Source organism: Panthera onca, chromosome D3 (genome assembly GCF_046562875.1).
Source record: "Panthera onca isolate mPanOnc1 chromosome D3, mPanOnc1 haplotype 2, whole genome shotgun sequence".
In the NCBI taxonomy this organism is placed as follows: domain Eukaryota; kingdom Metazoa; phylum Chordata; class Mammalia; order Carnivora; family Felidae; genus Panthera; species Panthera onca.
Window position 1 is genome coordinate 777,975 of NC_138350.1, and position 19,280 is coordinate 797,254.

A 19,280-nucleotide genomic window follows, 5' to 3' on the forward strand; every position below is an offset into this window, starting at 1 on the left:
CCAGAGAAGTGCTGTTCTTTGCAGAGTGGGGCTGGCACAGGAAATGGTCTTTCCAGAGCTTTCTACATTGTTTGAATCTTCTGACCTGTGTGCATCTCACTTTTACAAGTGACTTTGAAAAATGACGTGAAGAAGCCCAGTGAGTTTTCAGGGCCTGACCCTACAGGCTGGTTCTCTCCCTCTCCTCCAGTCCTAGCCCAGTCCAGCCCTCACCGTGGGCCCACCCCGCCCCTGGGCCCCCACCCCCTGCCAGGCCCCACCTCCAGGCCCCACCCCTTGGGTCCTCCACCCCCCACAGCAGCCCCCCCTCCCTTGGGCCTGGCCCTGAGCAGCGACACTGCTGTCCCCTCAGGTTTGGGGGCACATCTGCCTTTGGGAGGTGGCTATTTACAGACTTTTGAAGGCGGAAAATGCGGTGCAGCACAGACGTTTAAAAATAGCATGATTATATGTATTTTTTTACAACATTAAACTAAGAAGCGGAAATGATTTATGTGTCACATAATTTTTCAATTTTACACCCAATGCGTACCCTTCCGTCCTACGTGGTTAACCGGTTTATGATGGAGGATTCCGGAAAACGCGAGGTTCTGTGGCCTGGGGCTCCCCTGCAGGGCAGCAGCGTGGGGAGGGGAGGGATGGGGCCGGACTGGAGGGCGGGTACAGCTTGGATTTCGGTTTGCGCCCCTGGGGGGGTCTCGTTGAGTAACAAACCTCAGGGGGGCAGTGGCGCAGAGAAGAGCCCCTTGCCCGAGGTGTGGCCTCGGGGTCCAGCCCTCCCTGGGGTCTGCAATCTGGGCCGAGGCGGGACTGCGCACTAGTCCGCGCAGCTGGGCCGGGACCGGGGTCCCGCCCCACGGAGATCCAGGGTGCCGTCCCCACGCGTGCGGTGGGTGCTGCGCTGGGGTCCGGTTCCCTCGGAGCCGCGTTCCCCTCTGGCAGGAGTGGCCACTTAGAAGAACCTTCCAGAAGAACAAGCCCCTGGCCTAGACTTCGGTAGCCCACGAGCACGAGCACACAGGCCTGGTGGCCCCGAAGCCCCGCCCATAGGCCGCATCTCCCGCCTGGCCCCCCAGGTCAGCTCCGTCCAGCTCAGCGCTGGAGGCAGGGTCCTGCGGCGGGTGTCCTGCGTGTCGGGGGCTCTGGGACTCCCGGGAGGCTGCGGGTACTCAACCCAGCTAGCGTCCCACTGTGTGCAGGTCAGAAAGACCCACGACATCAAGGGTCGGTGAGCATTTATTTATTTTTTAATTTTTAAAGTTAACAGACTTTCCTTGAATTCCGAGCGCCAGGGTCCCTCAGCGAGCAGGGGGTTTGCCAAGTTGGGCCTGAAAGAAAGGGGCCGCCAGCGGAGGCTGGGGGCGGGCGCGGGAGGGCACGGGGGTCCCGGGGCCTGGCTGACCGCCCTCCTTTCCCGTTTCCCGCCAGGCCTCGCCAAGCCCATCGGCCTGGTGGAGGGGCCTGGGGGCCTGGGCCAGGGCGGCATGGCGGCCACCCTGCGTGAGGACAGCCAGGAGACAGAAAGCAAATACGAAGAATACGGGTACAACGCGCAGCTCAGCGACCGCATCTCCCTGGACAGGACCATCCCGGACTACAGGCCCAAAAAGTGAGTTCGCGGCCCTCCTCCCGGGCACCGCTCCCGCACACCCCGCACCCGCGAGCTGCGGCCCCCGGAGCACGACGACGTGTGCGCTCAAGGCCCTGCAGGCGGCACGGGGTGGAGACCCGGCACGTGGAGTCGGCCACACCCGCGACCGCGCCGCCTTCTGGTGTCTCTGTCGACACAGACGCGCGCAGGTGTAAGAAAGCCGGCTTGGACTTGCGTCACTGCTTGTGGTCCCGTCGCTGCGGTGGGGGCCCCCCTCCCCCACCATCTAAAGGCGTCCCCTATTCCCGCCCCCGGCCCCCCACATCTGTCGCCGGCTGCGGCCTGGCCTTGAGGCCTCTCAGGACTGAGCCCCGGTCTACAAGCGCGGCATCCTGTTTGAAAGCTCGTTAGGTGCCTTGGCGGGGACGAAATTGGAACAAAATGCCATATTAAGCGGACGTCATTGCGTGAAAAAAGTCCCGCCAGCCTGGCACCTGGGTCCTGGAAAGGAAAGGCAGGCTCGGCCCGGCTCCTTTCTGTGGTTCCGTCTGCAGAAGCGGGGCAGGCGGCAGGGAACCCTGGACTCCCCGGGGAGGTGCTGAGGCCCGGGCTGGGCCGGGGGTGGGGGAAGGGGTGGTGGTGACGGCGGCGCCGAGAGTGGGGGTCCTGGTGATGGGCGGGGCCTGGGCCCTGGAGGAAACTCCATGAAAGGGGCGGGGAGCATTTCTGGGCTGTGTCGAGAGGCCCTGGGGTGGGAGGCCGTCCGGGAAGCCCCGCGAGACGTGGGAGGGCCGCCGGCCCGGAGGGAGGAAGCGTGGGCAGGTGCGCGCTGGGCGTGGTTACGGGTGGGGCCCGCTGGCGCACGTGGTGGGGCAGCGGCGGATCCGGGGACGGGGGAGGTGGCCGCAGCTCCCCGTCAGTCGCTCCGAGGGTGAGGTGCCCGAGCGCAGGTCTCCCAGGTGAGCTGGCGCTGGGTGTCGGCGTGCGCGTCTGCGCGGGGCTGGCCGTGCGGTTCCCGAAACCCGTGCGTCTGTGCTGCGGCAAGGACGTTAGGTGCGGCCTGCTCTCTGGAGCCGCACGCACGGTGACAGCTCACTGCCCGGCTCTCCTGCTTGTCTTGTGACTTCGTCCCAGAGAGGTTCCCCCTTCCTGGGTGGCCCCGGAGGGCGGAGGCCCGGAGCGCGCGCTCCCGCGGCCTCAGCCGCAGCCACGGGCGAGAACAGTTTTGTGTTCGAGGGTACCATCGATTCAGCATGAGTAAGGCCGGCTTCCCTCTTGTGAGATGGAATAACGATTCTTTGTTTGAGTAAAAAATGCAATTAAGTGTAAAACAGGCCAGTTTGAAGAAGGATGCTAAGTGAAGGACGCGGGGGACGTCCGGATGCGACAAAGTCACAGACACGGGCTTGAGTGACTCAGGTTTGCGACGTACCCAGTCTGTGCTCTGAGAGTGTGGCTGTGAGTGTTTGAGTGTGCACGTGTGTACATGTACGTGTGGATGTGTGTGTGCACATGCGTGAGTGCGCGTGGTAGTCCTGAGTGCCCCCCAGCGTGCCCCGACCTCTGGAGCAGGACCTAAATAAGTTGCCCGTCAGGCTTCGCCCTGCGGCTGGAGTCGGGCGCTGTTCTTGGCTCTGAGCTGGGCACCCGCGGTGCCTTTCAGAGACCCCCCCGAAGCCACCCCAGGCTCAGCAACTCGCTGAAGGGACTCACCACACTCGGCAAAGCTGTTATACGCCCGGTGCGGTTTGTTAAAGGACAGAATGACATCATGGAGAACAGGGCAGGGGCCGGGGGAGCACTTAATTTTCCCAGCAATGGCGAGTGACCGCACGTAAGAAGAATTACAACAGGGGGCTCATTCGAGCCCTGGTGTCCGGGGTTTTATTGGCCGGCCGACCTCAGTCCCCGTCCCCAGAGGTCTGGCCATGCTGTGGCTCAGGGCTCCAGCATAGATCACTCCGCAGCATAGACTGTCCCACATAGGCGACGACGCTCTCGTCAGGCAGGATGTCCCAAGGGCTCAGAAGCCACCTCCCAGGAGCTGGCAAGGGCCAGGCCTTTCCTGTGCACGTGGTAGGAGTGGCCCCCACCTCCCATGTCACCGATCTGATCGTGGCACTTGCAGCCTCGGGGACTTCAGCCACCAGAGACTCTAGGAAGCCTGTCCTTGTCTGTGTCTTCGTCTGGTGGCAGTTGTGGCCACAAGGGAGCCCAGGGGGTCGAGGACACTTACCCCTGTCTGCCGTGGCCAGCCCTGGGCTGGGGGCAGGCTCTCCTGGTGGTCCTGCTGCATCATCCACCGTCAGAGCAGGACACGTATAGGACAGACGGGAGCGTGTGTGACAGACGCTGCTGTCTGCCTCCCTGGAATCCTGTTGTCTTTCTCTGGGCACCAGCTCCCCCTTCGCACAGGAAACTTTCTGTTCCAGCTGCGGGGCAGATCACAGGATTTGGGATTAAGGTGATTAGAGCATTGTGTCCACCACCTCAGCAACTGGCTCGCGGCTGTCACGTGGTCTGGGCCCGTCCAATCAGAGTGCACCTTGGAATTACCTCAGGCCATTGGGGAAAAAATCAGGCCTTTCAGTCAAAGTAAAATTGCAACTATGGGAACTTGGGGAGCGTAGCCATCTTATTATCATGAAAGGGAGGCTGGGGGTTCCCACAACCCACCCGTGAACCCCGAGGGCAAATGCAGTGCAGGTCTTGGCAGAGCTGGGAGGTGGGGAGGAATCAGGTTCCAGTGCTACCGTCCCGGCACCTGGATCCAGCTGTTCCTGAAGCTAGCATTGCAATAAATTATAAACAAATGAAAAGTCTTCTAGGCTCTGTAGTAAACTAGCGCATACACATATACGTTTATAAATCTTTTGCTTAATCAATTGGAATTTTGTTTCCTGCTTCTTAAAGCTGCAAGGGCTCTCCCTGCTCCGTCTGGCTCATCCCTGCACACCCTTGAGTCCCCAGAACGCTTGGCTCTGGCATCTCACTCTGCTGGGATTTGCCCGAGCCGCAGATGCTCCTCTGGGTTTCCCTTTGAGGACTGAGACCCACCGCCCTTCCCTGAGTGGCAGAGACTCTCCCTGTAGGAAGCCTCCGTTTGCCAAAATAAAAACCGACAGGAGCGATCAGCTCCCTGCCAGCCTCACGTCGCAGAAGACGTCAGGGCAAACTCTCAAAGGGCCGGCATTTACAATACGCCTTAGTTGATAGAAACCTGACTTTACAGACACTCGGACTGGAAGGGCACAGCTCCCCGCCTCCCTGAAGTAGACAGTGTGGGTTTCATTTTCTTACGTTTATCTGTAGCCATTTCTTTCCCAAAAAGAAAGGCAGAGGCTTTGTGATCGGGACATGCACAGACCAGCCCCGTCACGCGTGTGAATGACAAGCCGGAAAGAAGCCCTTCCTGTCCCGCCGGCTCCTGGCCTGTCTGGACGTGCTGCCCCCCCCCGACCCAGGGGACATCGTCGTGGGGGTTACTCACGTGCAGCCACAGCCCTCATGCACCCGAGGCTTAGAACACGGCCGCAGTGTCTAGGGGAGACTCGTGCTCTCGTGCAGCTTGGCGAGCGCAGGGCCACTCGTGTCCCTGGGGCTTGTTTAAGAAGGTGCTGCTGGTGCTGCCCTGTGCCGGGGCCTTGAGGACCGGCATTGCCCACGCTCTACAGACAGGAGACCTAGGCAGGAAAGGTCAAGTACCCGCACTGGACCCGTGGGCCAGAGTTTGCCGAACCCCGTCGTGTGGCGTGCGTCCCCCCAGGCTGTTACCGTCCCCACAGAGCCCAGTGGGGCACGTTGTGTTTTCCAAAGACGGAATCTTCTCGAATCTGCCCCCTCCCCCGCCCCCAGGGTGGGATCTGTGTCCCTCTCCCTGAGATTGGCTGGCCGTCCTCTCAAGGAGGGCAGAGGCGAAGAGGGCGGTTTTCGGGGTTTCCACCCCGGCCCAGGTGTGGGCCCGCGAGCTGCCATATAAGCAGTCCGCAGGTCCTGAAGCCCAAACGTGGTCGCTCAGGGCGCCCCGTGGCCAGGCCTGCGAGCGCTCAGACAGAGACGTGCCAGCCAGGGCCGGACACGCTGCAGCAGGGGTCGGAGGGAGTCACGCACAGACGAGTCCACGGAGGAAGGCCGGGCGGGCCGCTGCAGAGTGCTGAGTTCTGGGTTTGTGAGGCCAGTCGCCGTTTGCGGGAACCTTCCACGAGGCCACGCGTCAGGAGCCACGCCTGGCGTCCAGTAGGCCCTCACCAAACGTCTATGGACGACCGAGCGAATGAGTACATGAGTGCAGTTCAGTCTATGCCCGTTTTAAGCTTTCAGAGTTCGATTCCCTAGATGGCCTTGCGCCCCGTGGGGCCCATCCGTCCAATGAGAAACGGCCTTGCTCTTGGATTCTGACAGGTGCAGCCGCGAGAAACACACGTGGGATGTGGGAGTGTGTGTGTGTGCGTGCGTATGTGTGTCTGCACGTGTGCGTGTGCCTACCCACGTGTGCCTGTGTGTGCACGTGTACACGTGCGTGGTACGTGTGTGTATGTGTTACTGGGTGTACGTTTGTGTGCCTGTGTGCCTGTGCATGTGTACACACATGTGTACGTTAACGCATGTGCAAGTGTGCCTGTGTGTGCACGTGTATGCAAGTTAATGTGTGTGCAGGTGTGCGTGTGCACGTGTTATGTGTCGATGGGTGTCCATACATATTTGTGTGTGTCTGTGCATGCCTGTGCATTGTGCGCGTGTACCCGTGTGCACATGTGTACATGCACCTGTGTGTTCACATGTGTGCGTGTGTGTCTGTGTGCACGTGTGCGTGCGCATATGTATTTGTGCGTACGCGTGCACGTGTCTGCTTGTGCCATGTATATTGTGTGCATGTGTACCTGTGTATGTGTACACGCATGTGTATGTTAACGCATGTGCAAGTGTGCCTGTGTGTGCACGTGTATGCGTGTTAATGTGTGTGCAGGTGTGCGTGTGCACGTGTTATGTGTCGATGCGTGTCCATACGTATTTGTGTGTGTACGTGTGCACGTGTACCTGCATGTGCTGTGTGCGTCTGTGTGTGCATGCCTGTGCGTTGTGCGCGTGTACCTGTGTGCACACGTGTATGTGCACCTGTGTGTTCACGCGTGTGCATGTGTGACTGTGTGCATGCGTGCGCGCGCATATGTATTTGTGTGTACGCGTGCACGTGTATGCACGTGCTGTGTGCATTGCGTGCACGTGTACCTGTGTGCACGCGTGTACGTGCACCTGTGTGTTTGCGTGTGTTCACGTGTGTGCATGTGTGTGCACGCGTGCCCGACAGATCTGTCCACTCTCAAAGCAAAGTTCTCACCCGCTTTCTCCCGTTAGGTATGTTATTGATTTCTCTTTGTCTGGAGGTAGGTAGCTTTTCTAATTAAGCAGCAGCTTTAATTATGCCACAAAGCACATAACATAGATCTTGATTATTAAGACTGGCCCACGGGATAATAAAAGGGAGACTGGCAAATCCAAATTAAACAGGATCATAAAAATGAGTGGCCGTGCCCGAGCTTGTCCTACATCGTGTGCAGTAATGCCCCCCCATCCCCCCCCCAATGTGTTTGCAGAGCCTTCGTGCATATTAACTAAGCTGCGAATGGCCTGGCTGTCAACTCTAATAAGTCGTATCTAGTGGACGGAGAACCAGAGGTACCTTGCGCCTGGTCCCCCAGCCCCTCTGAGTGTCTAGGGTCTGTGAGAGGGGGCAGGGGTCTCAGACAAGGAGATGGGGAAAACCGGGGCGTCGTCACGGAAGCGTGCGGGGTGAGCCGTGGGAGAGACGCCTGGTTCCTTGCCTCCCCGGGGAGCACGGAACTCCGGGCCGGGCGGCATCCTGACCAGGCAGTCAGTTCCCGAAGGAGACACGCTTCCCTTCTGCCCGCCCGGAGCCCTCGCTCTGCGCCTGGCCCCTGGCGGGTCCGAGCCCCTGGGGGTGTCCGAGGGAGAGACCGGATGGGCTGGAGGTCACAGGCCCCGGAGACCGTGCATCTGGGCGCTGAAGCCTCGCGCAGCCTCCCGGGTGCGTGCGGCGCCTCCGGCAGGAGACGGACGTGACCCCGTGTCAGGAGGCGAAGCTCGCTGCTCCGCCGGGAGGGACGCCACACCTCATTCCTTCTCCGTCCTGCGGTTATTCCTCCAGCGGCACGAAGGGTGTCCTCCAAAACTTCCATTAGTGTCGCTGCCGCGGCCCCGTTTCCTGTGGCCAGGCTGTGCCCGCCACGTGTTCTCACCGAGACCTCGGTGACACTCCCTGTGACCCGGTGATTTGCAGAGGCCTCGGTGACCCCGCGGCCGGCTCTCTCACCGGGTGCGTGAAGACCTCCAGGCTGCCACATGGTACCCATCAGGGTACCGGGTGGTGACCCCATGAGCCCTGTGACCGTCCCCCCCTGCCTGGTATGAGGAGGGGCGTGGGAGGCGTCTCTGTGTGTTCAGTGTCCTGTCTCTGACACGTGGGTGTTTGCATGCGAGTCTGTAGCCTCCAAAGCCTTTGCCGTGAGGTCTGAGGACAGCGGGCCTGTCCGTCCGTCTGTGAGTACACGGCGAGGTGAGCCTGTGCCCCGCAGCCGGGGACACGGGCTGCGTCTTGGCCCTGGGACCTTGTCTCTGCGAAGACGGCTGGGACGGCCGGAGGTGCTGGGGCTGCGTTGACTGTGCACGTCCGGGTCTGGGTGCGTGCGACAGCGAGTGTGGTCTGTGTGTGCGCTCAACTCCGCCAACAGGCACCTCGAATAAATACGAGCCATTAATGTCCTTCCCGGGCCGCCCGTCTCCGTGGTGTGTGCCTGGGTCTCTATGGGAGATGGTGTCTGTGTGTGTGCACGTGAATTTGTGTGCGTGTCACGTATGTGTGCACGCGTGTGGGCACACACATACAGGTTTCTGGAAGGTCTCACAGCCGGCTGCCTGGACGGACGGATGGACTCGGTCTGGGGAAGACAGGACCTCAAGACAAGAGGCTGTCCTGTGCTGCTTTCGCGGGGGCCGCTCTGCCTCTGTGTCCCCTCAGCAGGGGTGCGGCCTCACTCGTCCGGGACTCCGTGTCCCTGCTGGCGTTCCCAGGGGGGTGGGACGGGGGTGGGAGCGGGTCACACACAGCGGGCCGGTGCCGCGAGCAGGAAGGCGTCCACCAAGAGGCGGAGACGCTCCTCGGGTGACCCACCTCCGAGAGCCTCCGGACGGCTGTTCCCAGAAGCATCCGTCACGGCTTCCGAAGGTGCAGCCTCCCGGGTGCGTGCGGCGCCTCCGGCAGGAGACGGACGTGTCCCGATGTCAGGAGGCGAAGCCCGCTGCTCCCCCGGGAGGGACGCCACACTTCATTCCCTCTCCGTCCTGCGGTTATTCCTCCAGCGGCACAAAGGGCGTCCCCATCAATCTCCATTAGTGTCGCTGCCGCGGCCCCGTTTCCTGTGAGGCCGGCGGGGACGTGCCCGCCACGCGTTCTCCCCGAGACCTCGGAGGAGGCTTTCAAGAGCCTCGGCACCACCCCCGCTCCTCTGTGGGTTCATAAATCCTCCTAGAAACGTCTCTGCGGTTAAGGACTTCCTGCCTCTCCGGCTCCAGGTGGGGGTGTGAAGTCTCAGCCGCAGCCGCCGCGGCACGAAGCCCAGCCCTCTGCCGCGGGGACCTGAGGCACTCGCGCTCACCCCCACCCCGTGGGCCGGGCGCCCATGTGCTTAGCGGATTCCCCACTTAAGCTACATTCCCATTCGTGGACTCAGAGGCCGGACCTGGACGGGGCACGTGGGGACGGGCTCTGAGGGCCTTCGGGGCTCTGCGGGGGGTCCGGCGGAGGCTGGTGCCGCCTGGGGTTGGCGCGAGCCTGTAGGCCGGCCGCCAGCGGCCCCCAGAGCGCCCACGCGTGGCGGTCGGATTGCCTCCGTGGTAGCTCGGGGCTCTAAAAACAGGCTTCCTGCTCTTGGTGACTCCGCGTGGGAGCACCTGGCGTTGCGTTGCGTGCAGAGAGGCGCTCGGGGACGCTGGTGAGCCGGGTGGCCACGGCGCCTGACTGTGCGTGACAGTGTTTGGGGTACACGGGCTGGATGACACTCCAGGGAGGAGTGGGGTCCCCCTAGAGAGAGCGGATGTTCTCTGTCGATGACAACAGTTTCAGACGCGACAACAACTCAGCCAGAAGTGGCTGCATGATGACGAGATCCCTGACCTCACAGGACAAGTCTGCAGTCAGGGTCCACAGTGGTTTGACTGGCAGCGGCTGACAGAGTCAGGGACCCAGGTTCTCCCCAGTTCTCTGCTCTGCCGCATCCAGAATGTGGGGCTTCTCCCCGCATGGTCACAACGTGGCTGCAGCAGCTCCGGGTATCACATCATCACAGGTCCACTTCCCCACGGGCTAGAACAAACATGTTCCTGCGTCTTGTCTCTGTTCAAGAATAGAGAAAACTTTCCTGGAAGTCCCTGCAGACCCCTCCCTGGGCCGGCTGTCCGTCTGCCCTGTCAACCGTGAGGGCGGGATGCTCGTCTGCTCCTCTCTACTCCGGTGTCGTTTGGCTTGCCCAGCGTCTGGCCTCTCAGGATTGTGGGGACGCCCTGGTCTCAGGCCCCGGGGCTGGCCGAGGATTCAGCCGAGGGGCTAGCAGGCGTCACCCTCCCTGCCCCCACGGAGGGGAGGCCCGAGCGGGGGCTGTCTGCGTGCTGGCTGAGGGCGGGCTGGGGACGAAGCCCTGTGCCAAGAAAGCCCAGCTCCCGTGGATGGAGCCTTGTCGAGACGGGGGCAGTGAGACGCCGCCCCCCCCACCAGCACCCCGCACCTTAGGGAAGCAGGTCCCCATGGTGCACGCAGCAAGCGTTCGGGCCAGCGCCGGGTCGGGACCCCCTCAGTCGCCAGTGACAGAAAACCCACCTCAAACTGGCTTAAGCGAGAACAAGAGACGGGGCGGGGGGCGTGGAGAGCAGAAGCACGTGACAGTCACCAGGGCCACCCGTGGAAGAGCACACGGCAGGGTCCCCGAGTCATGGCTCCGCCGCGCGGTCCCGAAAGAAGCCGCGGTCCCGCGGCGTCGGAAGCTTCGCGCTTGGTGGAAGGAGCCGGGTGTGAGGGCAGCCTGCCTCAGGTGACATGTGGCCTGTCCCCAGGGGAAAGGAGAGCCGGGTGACGCAGGAGAGCCCCGGGAGCTGCAGCCCCCGGACAGAGGTCGTGGTCACGCTCCCACGCGGTAGACGCGGGTTTTACCGCTTCACCAGCCGTCGCGCCGGGCCTGTGCTGGATGACGGCGCCTTCTGTGTGCTCAGTGTTTTCCACGGGCTTTGTGTCGGGGGGGGGTGGGGGTCGCGCTGTGAGTAAAGGAGATGATTTTAATGCAGGTTTGTGCTGGGCCGACACGAGCGGCATGCACGGCACGCTTCTAATTCGAACAACTCGCAAGCTGTGCGTGTCCGCGACGGGCGAGACGCGTAAGTGCGGGTGAGCGCGGTGGGGAGGCGGCGGTGGCCCCGGGGGAGGCCCCGTGCTCTGGGAGCACTAGCTGCCTCCGTCCCGCGGATGCCTGCGGGGGTCGCGACTGTCTGCGGGCCCCCTCACCACTGCCCACTCAAGTCCCTGGATGGAGACCAGGCCCACGGTGTCCTGCCTGTGTCCTTGTGGGGCCAGCGTCCCTGCCCCGTGACGGGGGCCAGCGTGGAGTACACGCAGCGCTGGAGGCACCCCCCCCCCCAGCCCGGGCTGCCCTGAGGGTGCGCGGCAGGCTGGCGTGGCTGCACCCCACCCTGGGAGCCCTGGCGGGGCGGGACGGGCCTCGTGGGCAGGTGCTGACGTCCCCACAGCCATGTGGCCCTCTGGGCTGTCCCCCAGTCATGTCCCCCTCCAGACTGGCCCCACAGCTGTCCCTCCCTCAGGGTGTCCTTACATCCATGTCCCCTCCCCAAGGCTGTCCCCCCAGCTGTGCCCCCCTCCAGGCTGTCACCCCAGTTGTGCCCCCCCCACAGCCCCCAAGCTGTGTCCCCCCTGGCTGGCCCCCCAGCCATGCACCCCCCGGCTGGCCTCCAACTGTGTCCCCCCAGCTGTCCCCCCAGTCATGTCATCCCCCGCTACCCCCCCAGTCACATCCCCCTGGCTGACCTCCAACTGTGTCCCCCCTTGGCTGTCCCCCCAGTCATGTCCCCCCCTGGCTGGCCTCCCAGCCATGCACCCCCCGGCTGGCCCCCAACTGTGCCCCCCAGGGCTGTCCCCCCAGCCGGGGCTGTCCCCCCAGCCGGGGCCCCCCCGGCTGTATCCCCAGTCATGTCACCCCCTGCTACCCCCCAGTCACATCCCCCCGGCTGTCCCCCAGCTGTGTCCCACCCGGCTGTCCCCCCAGTCATGTCCTCCCCAGCTGTCCCCCCAGCCAGCCCCCAACTGTGCCCCACAGGGCTGTCCCCCCAGCCAGGGCTGTCCCCCCAGCTGGGGCCCCCCCGGCTGTACCCCCAGTCATGTCACCCCCTGCTACCCCCCAGTCACATCCCCCCGGCTGTCCCCCAGCTGTGTCCCACCCGGCTGTCCCCCCAGCCATGTCCTCCCCAGCTGTCCCCCCAGCCAGCCCCCAACTGTGCCCCACAGGGCTGTCCCCCCAGCCGGGGCCCCCCCGGCTGTCCCCCCAGTCATGTCATCCCCCGCTACCCCCCAGTCACATCCCCCCGGCTGTCCCCCAGCTGTGTCCCACCCGGCTGTCCCCCCAGTCATGTCCTCCCCAGCTGTCCCCCCAGCCAGCCCCCAACTGTGCCCCACAGGGCTGTCCCCCCAGCCGGGGCCCCCCCGGCTGTCCCCCCAGTCATGTCATCCCCCGCTACCCCCCCAGTCACATCCCCCCGGCTGTCCCCCAGCCGTGTCTCCCCCTGGCTGTCCCCCCAGTCGTGTCCCCCCAGTTGTGTCCCCCCCAGCTGTCCCCCCAGCTGTGCCCCCCCTCCCCGGGCTATCTTGCAGTCACTCACAGACATACGTGGGTGTTACTGGGCTCAGGGAAGGGACAGCCCACGCACAGGAGATGATGCCGGCTTAGTTTCTGTCACACCCAGGCTTAGAAGTGTCCGTGTTTGCCAAGCTCTGTGTTAATCTATCTCGTGTTTTACAATTGTCGTGACCACGATCAATGGACCATTTCTACAAAGGCCACCTGGATGCACCAGATCCTGTAACAGATGTGACCTGTCGGTTTTCTAGTCCCCGAATGGGACTTACTCTTGCTGGAAGAACGAAGTGGAAAGAATCTCAAGAAGCACCATCCTTCGTGGGAAGAATTCCTCCCAGACCGTGGTCTCTGAGGCAGAGAGGCAAAGGCGGAGAGATTACCCGGTGAATGCCACGACACGGCGGGTCCCCCGTGCACCTCAGGCCCCCAGAGCGCAGTCCAGAAAACAGAGCGCCCTCAGGTTATCCAGAGAACCGACCCAGCCCAGCAGCGTGTGTCCCCAGGCTGCCCAGCCCCGAGCTGAGAGCACCAGCTTCCTCCGTCAGCCGGAAACTCGGGGGTGCGCTACCCTGGCCCCAGGCCTTGTCCCGACGCCCACACAGGCTCCCCGCGGACCACCCCCCGCCCCCCGCCGCGTCCTCCCTTCCCGTGTGTTCCATGCAGATGGTTTCGGTTCACAGCCCCTGGGCCACGCAGCCTGCTCTCTCTGCTCACCCGGTGTTTGAGCAGAGACCGCATCTGACCCTGGCCGTGCGCCCCCGCCCCTCCCTGCTCCTCACGGCGGTCAGGTGCCACTCGTGACGACGCCCCAGCGCACCTCGTTCCTGGGTTGCCCCGTCGGAGGCGAAGGTGGCGGACTGTGTTTGTTGGCACCCGCCCGTTCTCACGTCTATCTGCCTGATGGGACGCCCGCCCGGAGAGCCTGGGTTGTGACCACAGCGTGCCGGCCTCCCGCCGGGTGGCGCGTGCTCAGACCTCCCTCTGCCTTTCTCTTTATGGGCCCCTGTCCCTGGAATCAGGGCCACCCGAAGCCCAGCACGTCCTCACCCCGAGATCCGTAACGTCAGTGCGTCGGCAAAGTCCCTATTCCCAAAGATCACATTCGCGGGCTCTTCTTTGGAGGAGGCTGGCACCTTTCAACCCACAGCCACTGGGAAGACTTCAGCGTGGAAGTCCACGGGACGAGCCGTTAGCACAGTAGGGCGCCTTCCTCCCGCCAGGAGCGCAGAGGGAAAATCCGGGGAGGGAGCCCCGGCGTGGCAGCCTGGGAGTCAGCAGAGCCGCGGGCTCCTCCGTCTTCCGTGGGACCAGCTCCCGGCTCTGGACGGTGGTTTTGGCGAGGCGCCTTCCTGACTCTGGGACCCCGGAAATGATCTGAACCGAGCGTAAGCCAAGCAGTTTCCTCGGGCCACAGCGACTGGCCCAAGCGCAGCGCGTCCCCGGTCAGCCGAGGAGACCCAGGGGGCTTTCCCGCGGGTCCTGGAGAAGAGACGCCTCCCCAGCGCTGGAGACCGGGACAGAGGAAGGTGTGCAGCGAAAAGGGGCTCCCGCGGGGTCCTGCCACGTCCTCTGAGCCCCTGGCCGAGTGCGCCCAAAACCACGACGCCCCGGCGAACCCCCTCGGGCCAGTTTGGTTGATTTTCCGCCCCACGGGTTGTTCCTGCCGAATGTACCTGCCCGGCGGAGAATGGAGAGTGTATCCGGAAGGTTCTGTCGCCCGCTCTCCTGGGAGGCTTGTGCTGTCCCCAGAGTGGCTGCAGCCTATGGGCCCCGTGTGTGTTTCAGAAACCAGCAGGGGCGCGAGCCTGCGGCGGGACCGCTTCCGTCCCGTGAAGGCGGCGTGGCTCTGAGGTGAGTGGCCGCCATCCACACGCACGATGAAGAGCGGGCTGCCTGGCAGGGACGTCCACAGGATGTGGAAGGCACCTCGCAGGGCCCCCCACCGGCCGAGGGGCCGAGAGCCAGCGCCCCTGCACCGCCGCGCCATAATAAACCCCCGACTCGCGGCCGCATCAGCGTCTTGGAGGACGGAAAGGGGCCCCGTGTCCCCCGGTCCTCGCGTGGCTGGTTCCTCCCCATCCTTAGGTCTTTCGTGGGCTGAGCTGTGTCCCCCAAAACCCACACGGGGGAGCCCTGACCCCAGCAACGGAGGATGCGACCGTGTGTGGAGGCAGCACCCTACAGAGGTGATGAGGTGAAGTGGGGTCCCCAGTGGGCCTGCCCCGTCCGACTGAGTCCCCAGGGAGAGCAAAGCAGGACACAGACACCCGGGGCTGGACCACTGAGGACAAGGCAGGAAGATGGCGTCTATAGGCCCAGGGCAGGCCTGGGAGGAGCCAGCCCTGCCACACCCGGACCCCCCTCACACCTGCACCCAGAACCCCCTCCACACCTGCACCCGGACCCCGCTCCACACCTGCACCCGGACCCCGCTCCACACCTGCACCCGGACCCCCCTCCAGAGCCCCCTCCACACCTGCACCCGGACCCCCCCCCACACCTGCACCCGGACCCCCCCCCACACCTGCACCCGGACCCCCCTCCACACCTGCACCCGGACCCCCCCCCACACCTGCACCCGGACCCCCCCCCACACCTGCACCCGGACCCCCCCCCACACCTGCACCCAGACCCCCACCACACCTGCACCCGGACCCCCCCCCACACCTGCATCCGGACCCCCCTCCACACCTGCACCCGGACCCCCCACCACACCTGCACCCGGACCCCCCTCCACACCTGCACCCGGACCCCCACCACACCTGCGCCCGGACCCCCCTCCACACCTGCACCCGGACCCCCACCACACCTGCGCCCGGACCCCCCTCCACACCTGCAGCCGGACCCCCCCCCACACCTGCACCCGGACCCCCACCACACCTGCACCCGGACCCCCACCACACCTGCACCCGGACCCCCACCACACCTGCACCCGGACCCCCCTCCACACCTGCACCTGGACCCCCCTCTGGAACCCCCTCCACACCTGCACCCGGACCCCCCCCCACACCTGCACCCGGACCCCCACCACACCTGCACCCGGACCCCCCACCACACCTGCACCCGGACCCCCACCACACCTGCACCCGGACCCCCCTCCACACCTGCACCCGGACCCCCCTCCAGACCCCCCACCACACCTGCACCCGGACCCCGCCCCACACCTGCGCCCGGACCCCCCTCCAGACCCCCCTCCACACCTGCACCCGGACCCCCCCACCACACCTGCACCCGGACCCCCCTCCACACCTGCACCCGGACCCCCCACCACACCTGCACCCGGACCCCCCACCACACCTGCACCCGGACCCCCCTCCACACCTGCACCCGGACCCCCCCACCACACCTGCACCCGGACCCCCCACCACACCTGCACCCGGACCCCCCCCACACCTGCACCCGGACCCCCCTCCACACCTGCACCCGGACCCCCCTCTGGAACCCCCCCCACACCTGCACCCGGACCCCCCTCCACACCTGCACCCGGACCCCCCTCTGGAACCCCCCCCCACACCTGCACCCGGACCCCCCTCCACACCTGCACCCGGACCCCCCTCTGGAACCCCCCCCCACACCTGCACCCGGACCCCCCTCCACACCTGCACCCGGACCCCCCACCACACCTGCACCCGGACCCCCACCACACCTGCACCCGGACCCCCCTCCACACCTGCACCCGGACCCCCCACCACACCTGCACCCGGACCCCCACCACACCTGCACCCGGACCCCCCAACACACCTGCACCCGGACCCCCCTCCAGACCCCGCACCACACCTGCACCCGGACCCCCACCACACCTGCACCCGGACCCCCCCCCACACCTGCACCCGGACCCCCCACCACACCTGCACCCGGACCCCCCTCCACACCTGCACCCGGACCCCCCCCCACACCTGCACCCGGACCCCCACCACACCTGCACCCGGACCCCCCACCACACCTGCACCCGGACCCCCACCACACCTGCACCCGGACCCCCCTCCACACCTGCACCCGGACCCCCCACCACACCTGCACCCGGACCCCCACCACACCTGCACCCGGACCCCCCCCACACCTGCGCCCGGACCCCCACCACACCTGCACCCGGACCCCCCTCCACACCTGCACCCGGACCCCCCACCACACCTGCACCCGGACCCCCCTCCGGAACCCCCTCCACACCTGCACCCGGACCCCCCCCCACACCTGCGCCCGGACCCCCCCCACACCTGCGCCCGGACCCCCACCACACCTGCACCCGGACCCCCCCACACCTGCGCCCGGACCCCCCCCACACCTGCGCCCGGACCCCCACCACACCTGCACCCGGACCCCCACCACACCTGCACCCGGACCCCCCTCCACACCTGCACCCGGACCCCCCTCCGGAACCCCCTCCACACCTGCACCCGGACCCCCCCCCACACCTGCACCCGGACCCCCCTCCGGAACCCCCTCCACACCTGCACCCGGACCCCCCCCACACCTGCGCCCGGACCCCCCCCACACCTGCGCCCGGACCCCCACCACACCTGCACCCGGACCCCCCTCCACACCTGCGCCCGGACCCCCACCACACCTGCACCCGGACCCCCCCCGGAACCCCCTCCACACCTGCGCCCGGACCCCCACCACACCTGCACCCGGACCCCCCTCTGGAACCCCCCCCACACCTGCACCCTGACCCCCCTCCACACCTGCACCCGGATCCCCCTCTGGAACCCCCCCCACACCTGCACCCGGACCCCCCTCCACACCTGCACCCGGACCCCCCACCACACCTGCACCCGGACCCCCCTCCGGAACCCCCTCCACACCTGCACCCGGACCCCCCACCACACCTGCGCCCGGACCCCCCTCCACACCTGCACCCGGACCCCCCTCCACACCTGCACCCGGACCCGCCCTATCCCCGGACCTGGGCTCCCACCTTCAGATGGTTAAGAGCACATACCTGTGGCTTAGGCCCCTCGGTCGGTGGTGTTTGTTACACGGCCAAGTTGACAAGGCAGAGCTGAACTTACCACGGGGGTCGGTCACAGCTCCTCCCCGGCCGCCTAGTCTTCAGAGCCCCCAGGGTCCCCACCAGTGGCCCCACCCCTTCCCCTTTCTCTGTGAAAGCACACTGCTTTGGGACAGCCACGCGTGACCCAGTGGCCACCTGAGAGATCCCCCTGCACGGGCAGAGAAAGCAGCCCTGGCTTCCCCCACACCTAGGAGCAGCCGGGACGAACTCAACTGGGATGGAGGGGACGTTCACACGTCAGGGCCCGCGAGCAGGGCGTCCACGTGTTCACAGACTTGTGCCAAGGGACTCGTGCGTGCGGGCCCAGCTCCATGCTGTCGGGCTGTGGGCAGAGAAGGAGCCCGCTCTCGGTGGGGGGACCCCGAACTGCAGACAGGTGAGGGACACCGCGCAGGAGGACGGTGAATGGCAGGGAGCAGGTGCGGGGAGGCCGGCCTCTCAGCCCACCGCACGCCTCCGTTCCCCGTGCCTCCTGCCACCAGCTGCCACCCCCAGACGAATTTCCGTCCTCCGCTGTCTTTTGTGTCGGACCCATCGTGCGAGTTCATAAAAGTCGTGCGTTGCAACCTCGCTCCTCCAAGGAGAAGTGGGGTGAAGGCTTCTCATCAGATGGCGTTTTCCTGAGTGACGGATCCTCGTGGCTGTGCACCTGGGCTGCGTCCACGTGGCGTCGACAGACCGCTCGGTCGCTCCAGCCGTGCGCTGGGCCTGCACCGGCCCGGGAGAGGCTGGTGGCCCCAGCCTGCACTTACTGGGCAGGAGGGAAGTCGGGCTGTGTGTGAGTGTGTGCGAGTGTGAGTGGCTGTGGAGTGTGGGCGTGGGAGCATGGGTGTGTCCACCTAATCGAGTGGCCTCTGCCATCAGAAGGGACCGGGTGTATTTACACAAAGCTCGGAGGCACGCGCACTTGGCTGGCTTCCTCCCGTGTTTATTTCGTGTGTACTTGGTTGTCTCTTTCCTCCCGTCAGCGTGTTTCTGACGGTTCCACTGCACTCCCGCTTGTCTCCCTCTGTCCCCTTGTGACTTTATTCCACGACGCTCATGACATCACAGCCCCTCGCCTTCTCAGGCTTCCCATAAACGGGCGTCATCCAGTTACAAGGAAGGAGATGTTGCTCGCCCTCCCCGGGACCCCGCCCCACCCCCGGGACCCCGCCCCACCTCTGGGACCCCAGGACCGCACCCCATCCCCCAGGATCCCGCCCCATCCCCTGGGATCCTGCCCTACCTCCGGGACCCCGCCCCACCTCCGGGACCCCACCCCACCCCCGGGACCCCGCCCAACCTCCGGGACCCCAGGACCCCGCCCCATCTCCCGGGACCCCGCCCCATCCCCGGGGCCCCGCCTCACCCCCCGGACCCCACCCCCTCTCCGGGACCCTGCCCCACCCCCGGGACCCCGCCCCACCTCTGGGACCCCAGGACCGCACCCCATCCCCCGGGATCCTGCCCCATCCCCTGGGATCCTGCCCTACCTCCGGGACCCCGCCCCACCTCCGGGACCCCACCCCATCCCCGGGACCCCACCCCATCCCCAGGACCCCACCCCACCCCTGGGACCCTGCCCCACCTCTGGGACCCCAGGACCCCGCCCCATCCCCGGGACCCCACCCCACCTCCGGGACCCCAGGACCCCAGGACCCCATCCCACTCCCGGGACCCCACCCCACCTCCGGGACCCCACTCCACCCCAGCCTCCAAGACAAGACACTGGGGAGAACTGTGCATGCCCCCCCTTGTGCTACTC

The 19,280-nt window shown here is 65.5% G+C and overlaps 1 protein-coding gene across 3 annotated transcripts in view; it reads left to right on the forward strand.

Annotated features, from left to right (window-relative positions):
- The window catches only part of GALNT9 (polypeptide N-acetylgalactosaminyltransferase 9), a 107,504-nt gene that overhangs the window by 45,756 nt on the left and 42,468 nt on the right, over positions 1–19,280 (forward strand). For 2 of the 3 annotated variants that reach the window (XM_078435979.2, XM_078435978.2), the window contains exon 2: positions 1,429–1,609. The exons of the other annotated variant lie outside the window; for it this stretch is intronic. In XM_078435979.2, coding sequence (XP_078292105.1) covers positions 1,485–1,609 — 125 coding nt within the window. In that variant the 5' untranslated portion in view covers positions 1,429–1,484. The remainder of the gene's footprint in view (positions 1–1,428; positions 1,610–19,280) is intronic. 3 annotated transcript variants of the gene reach the window in all.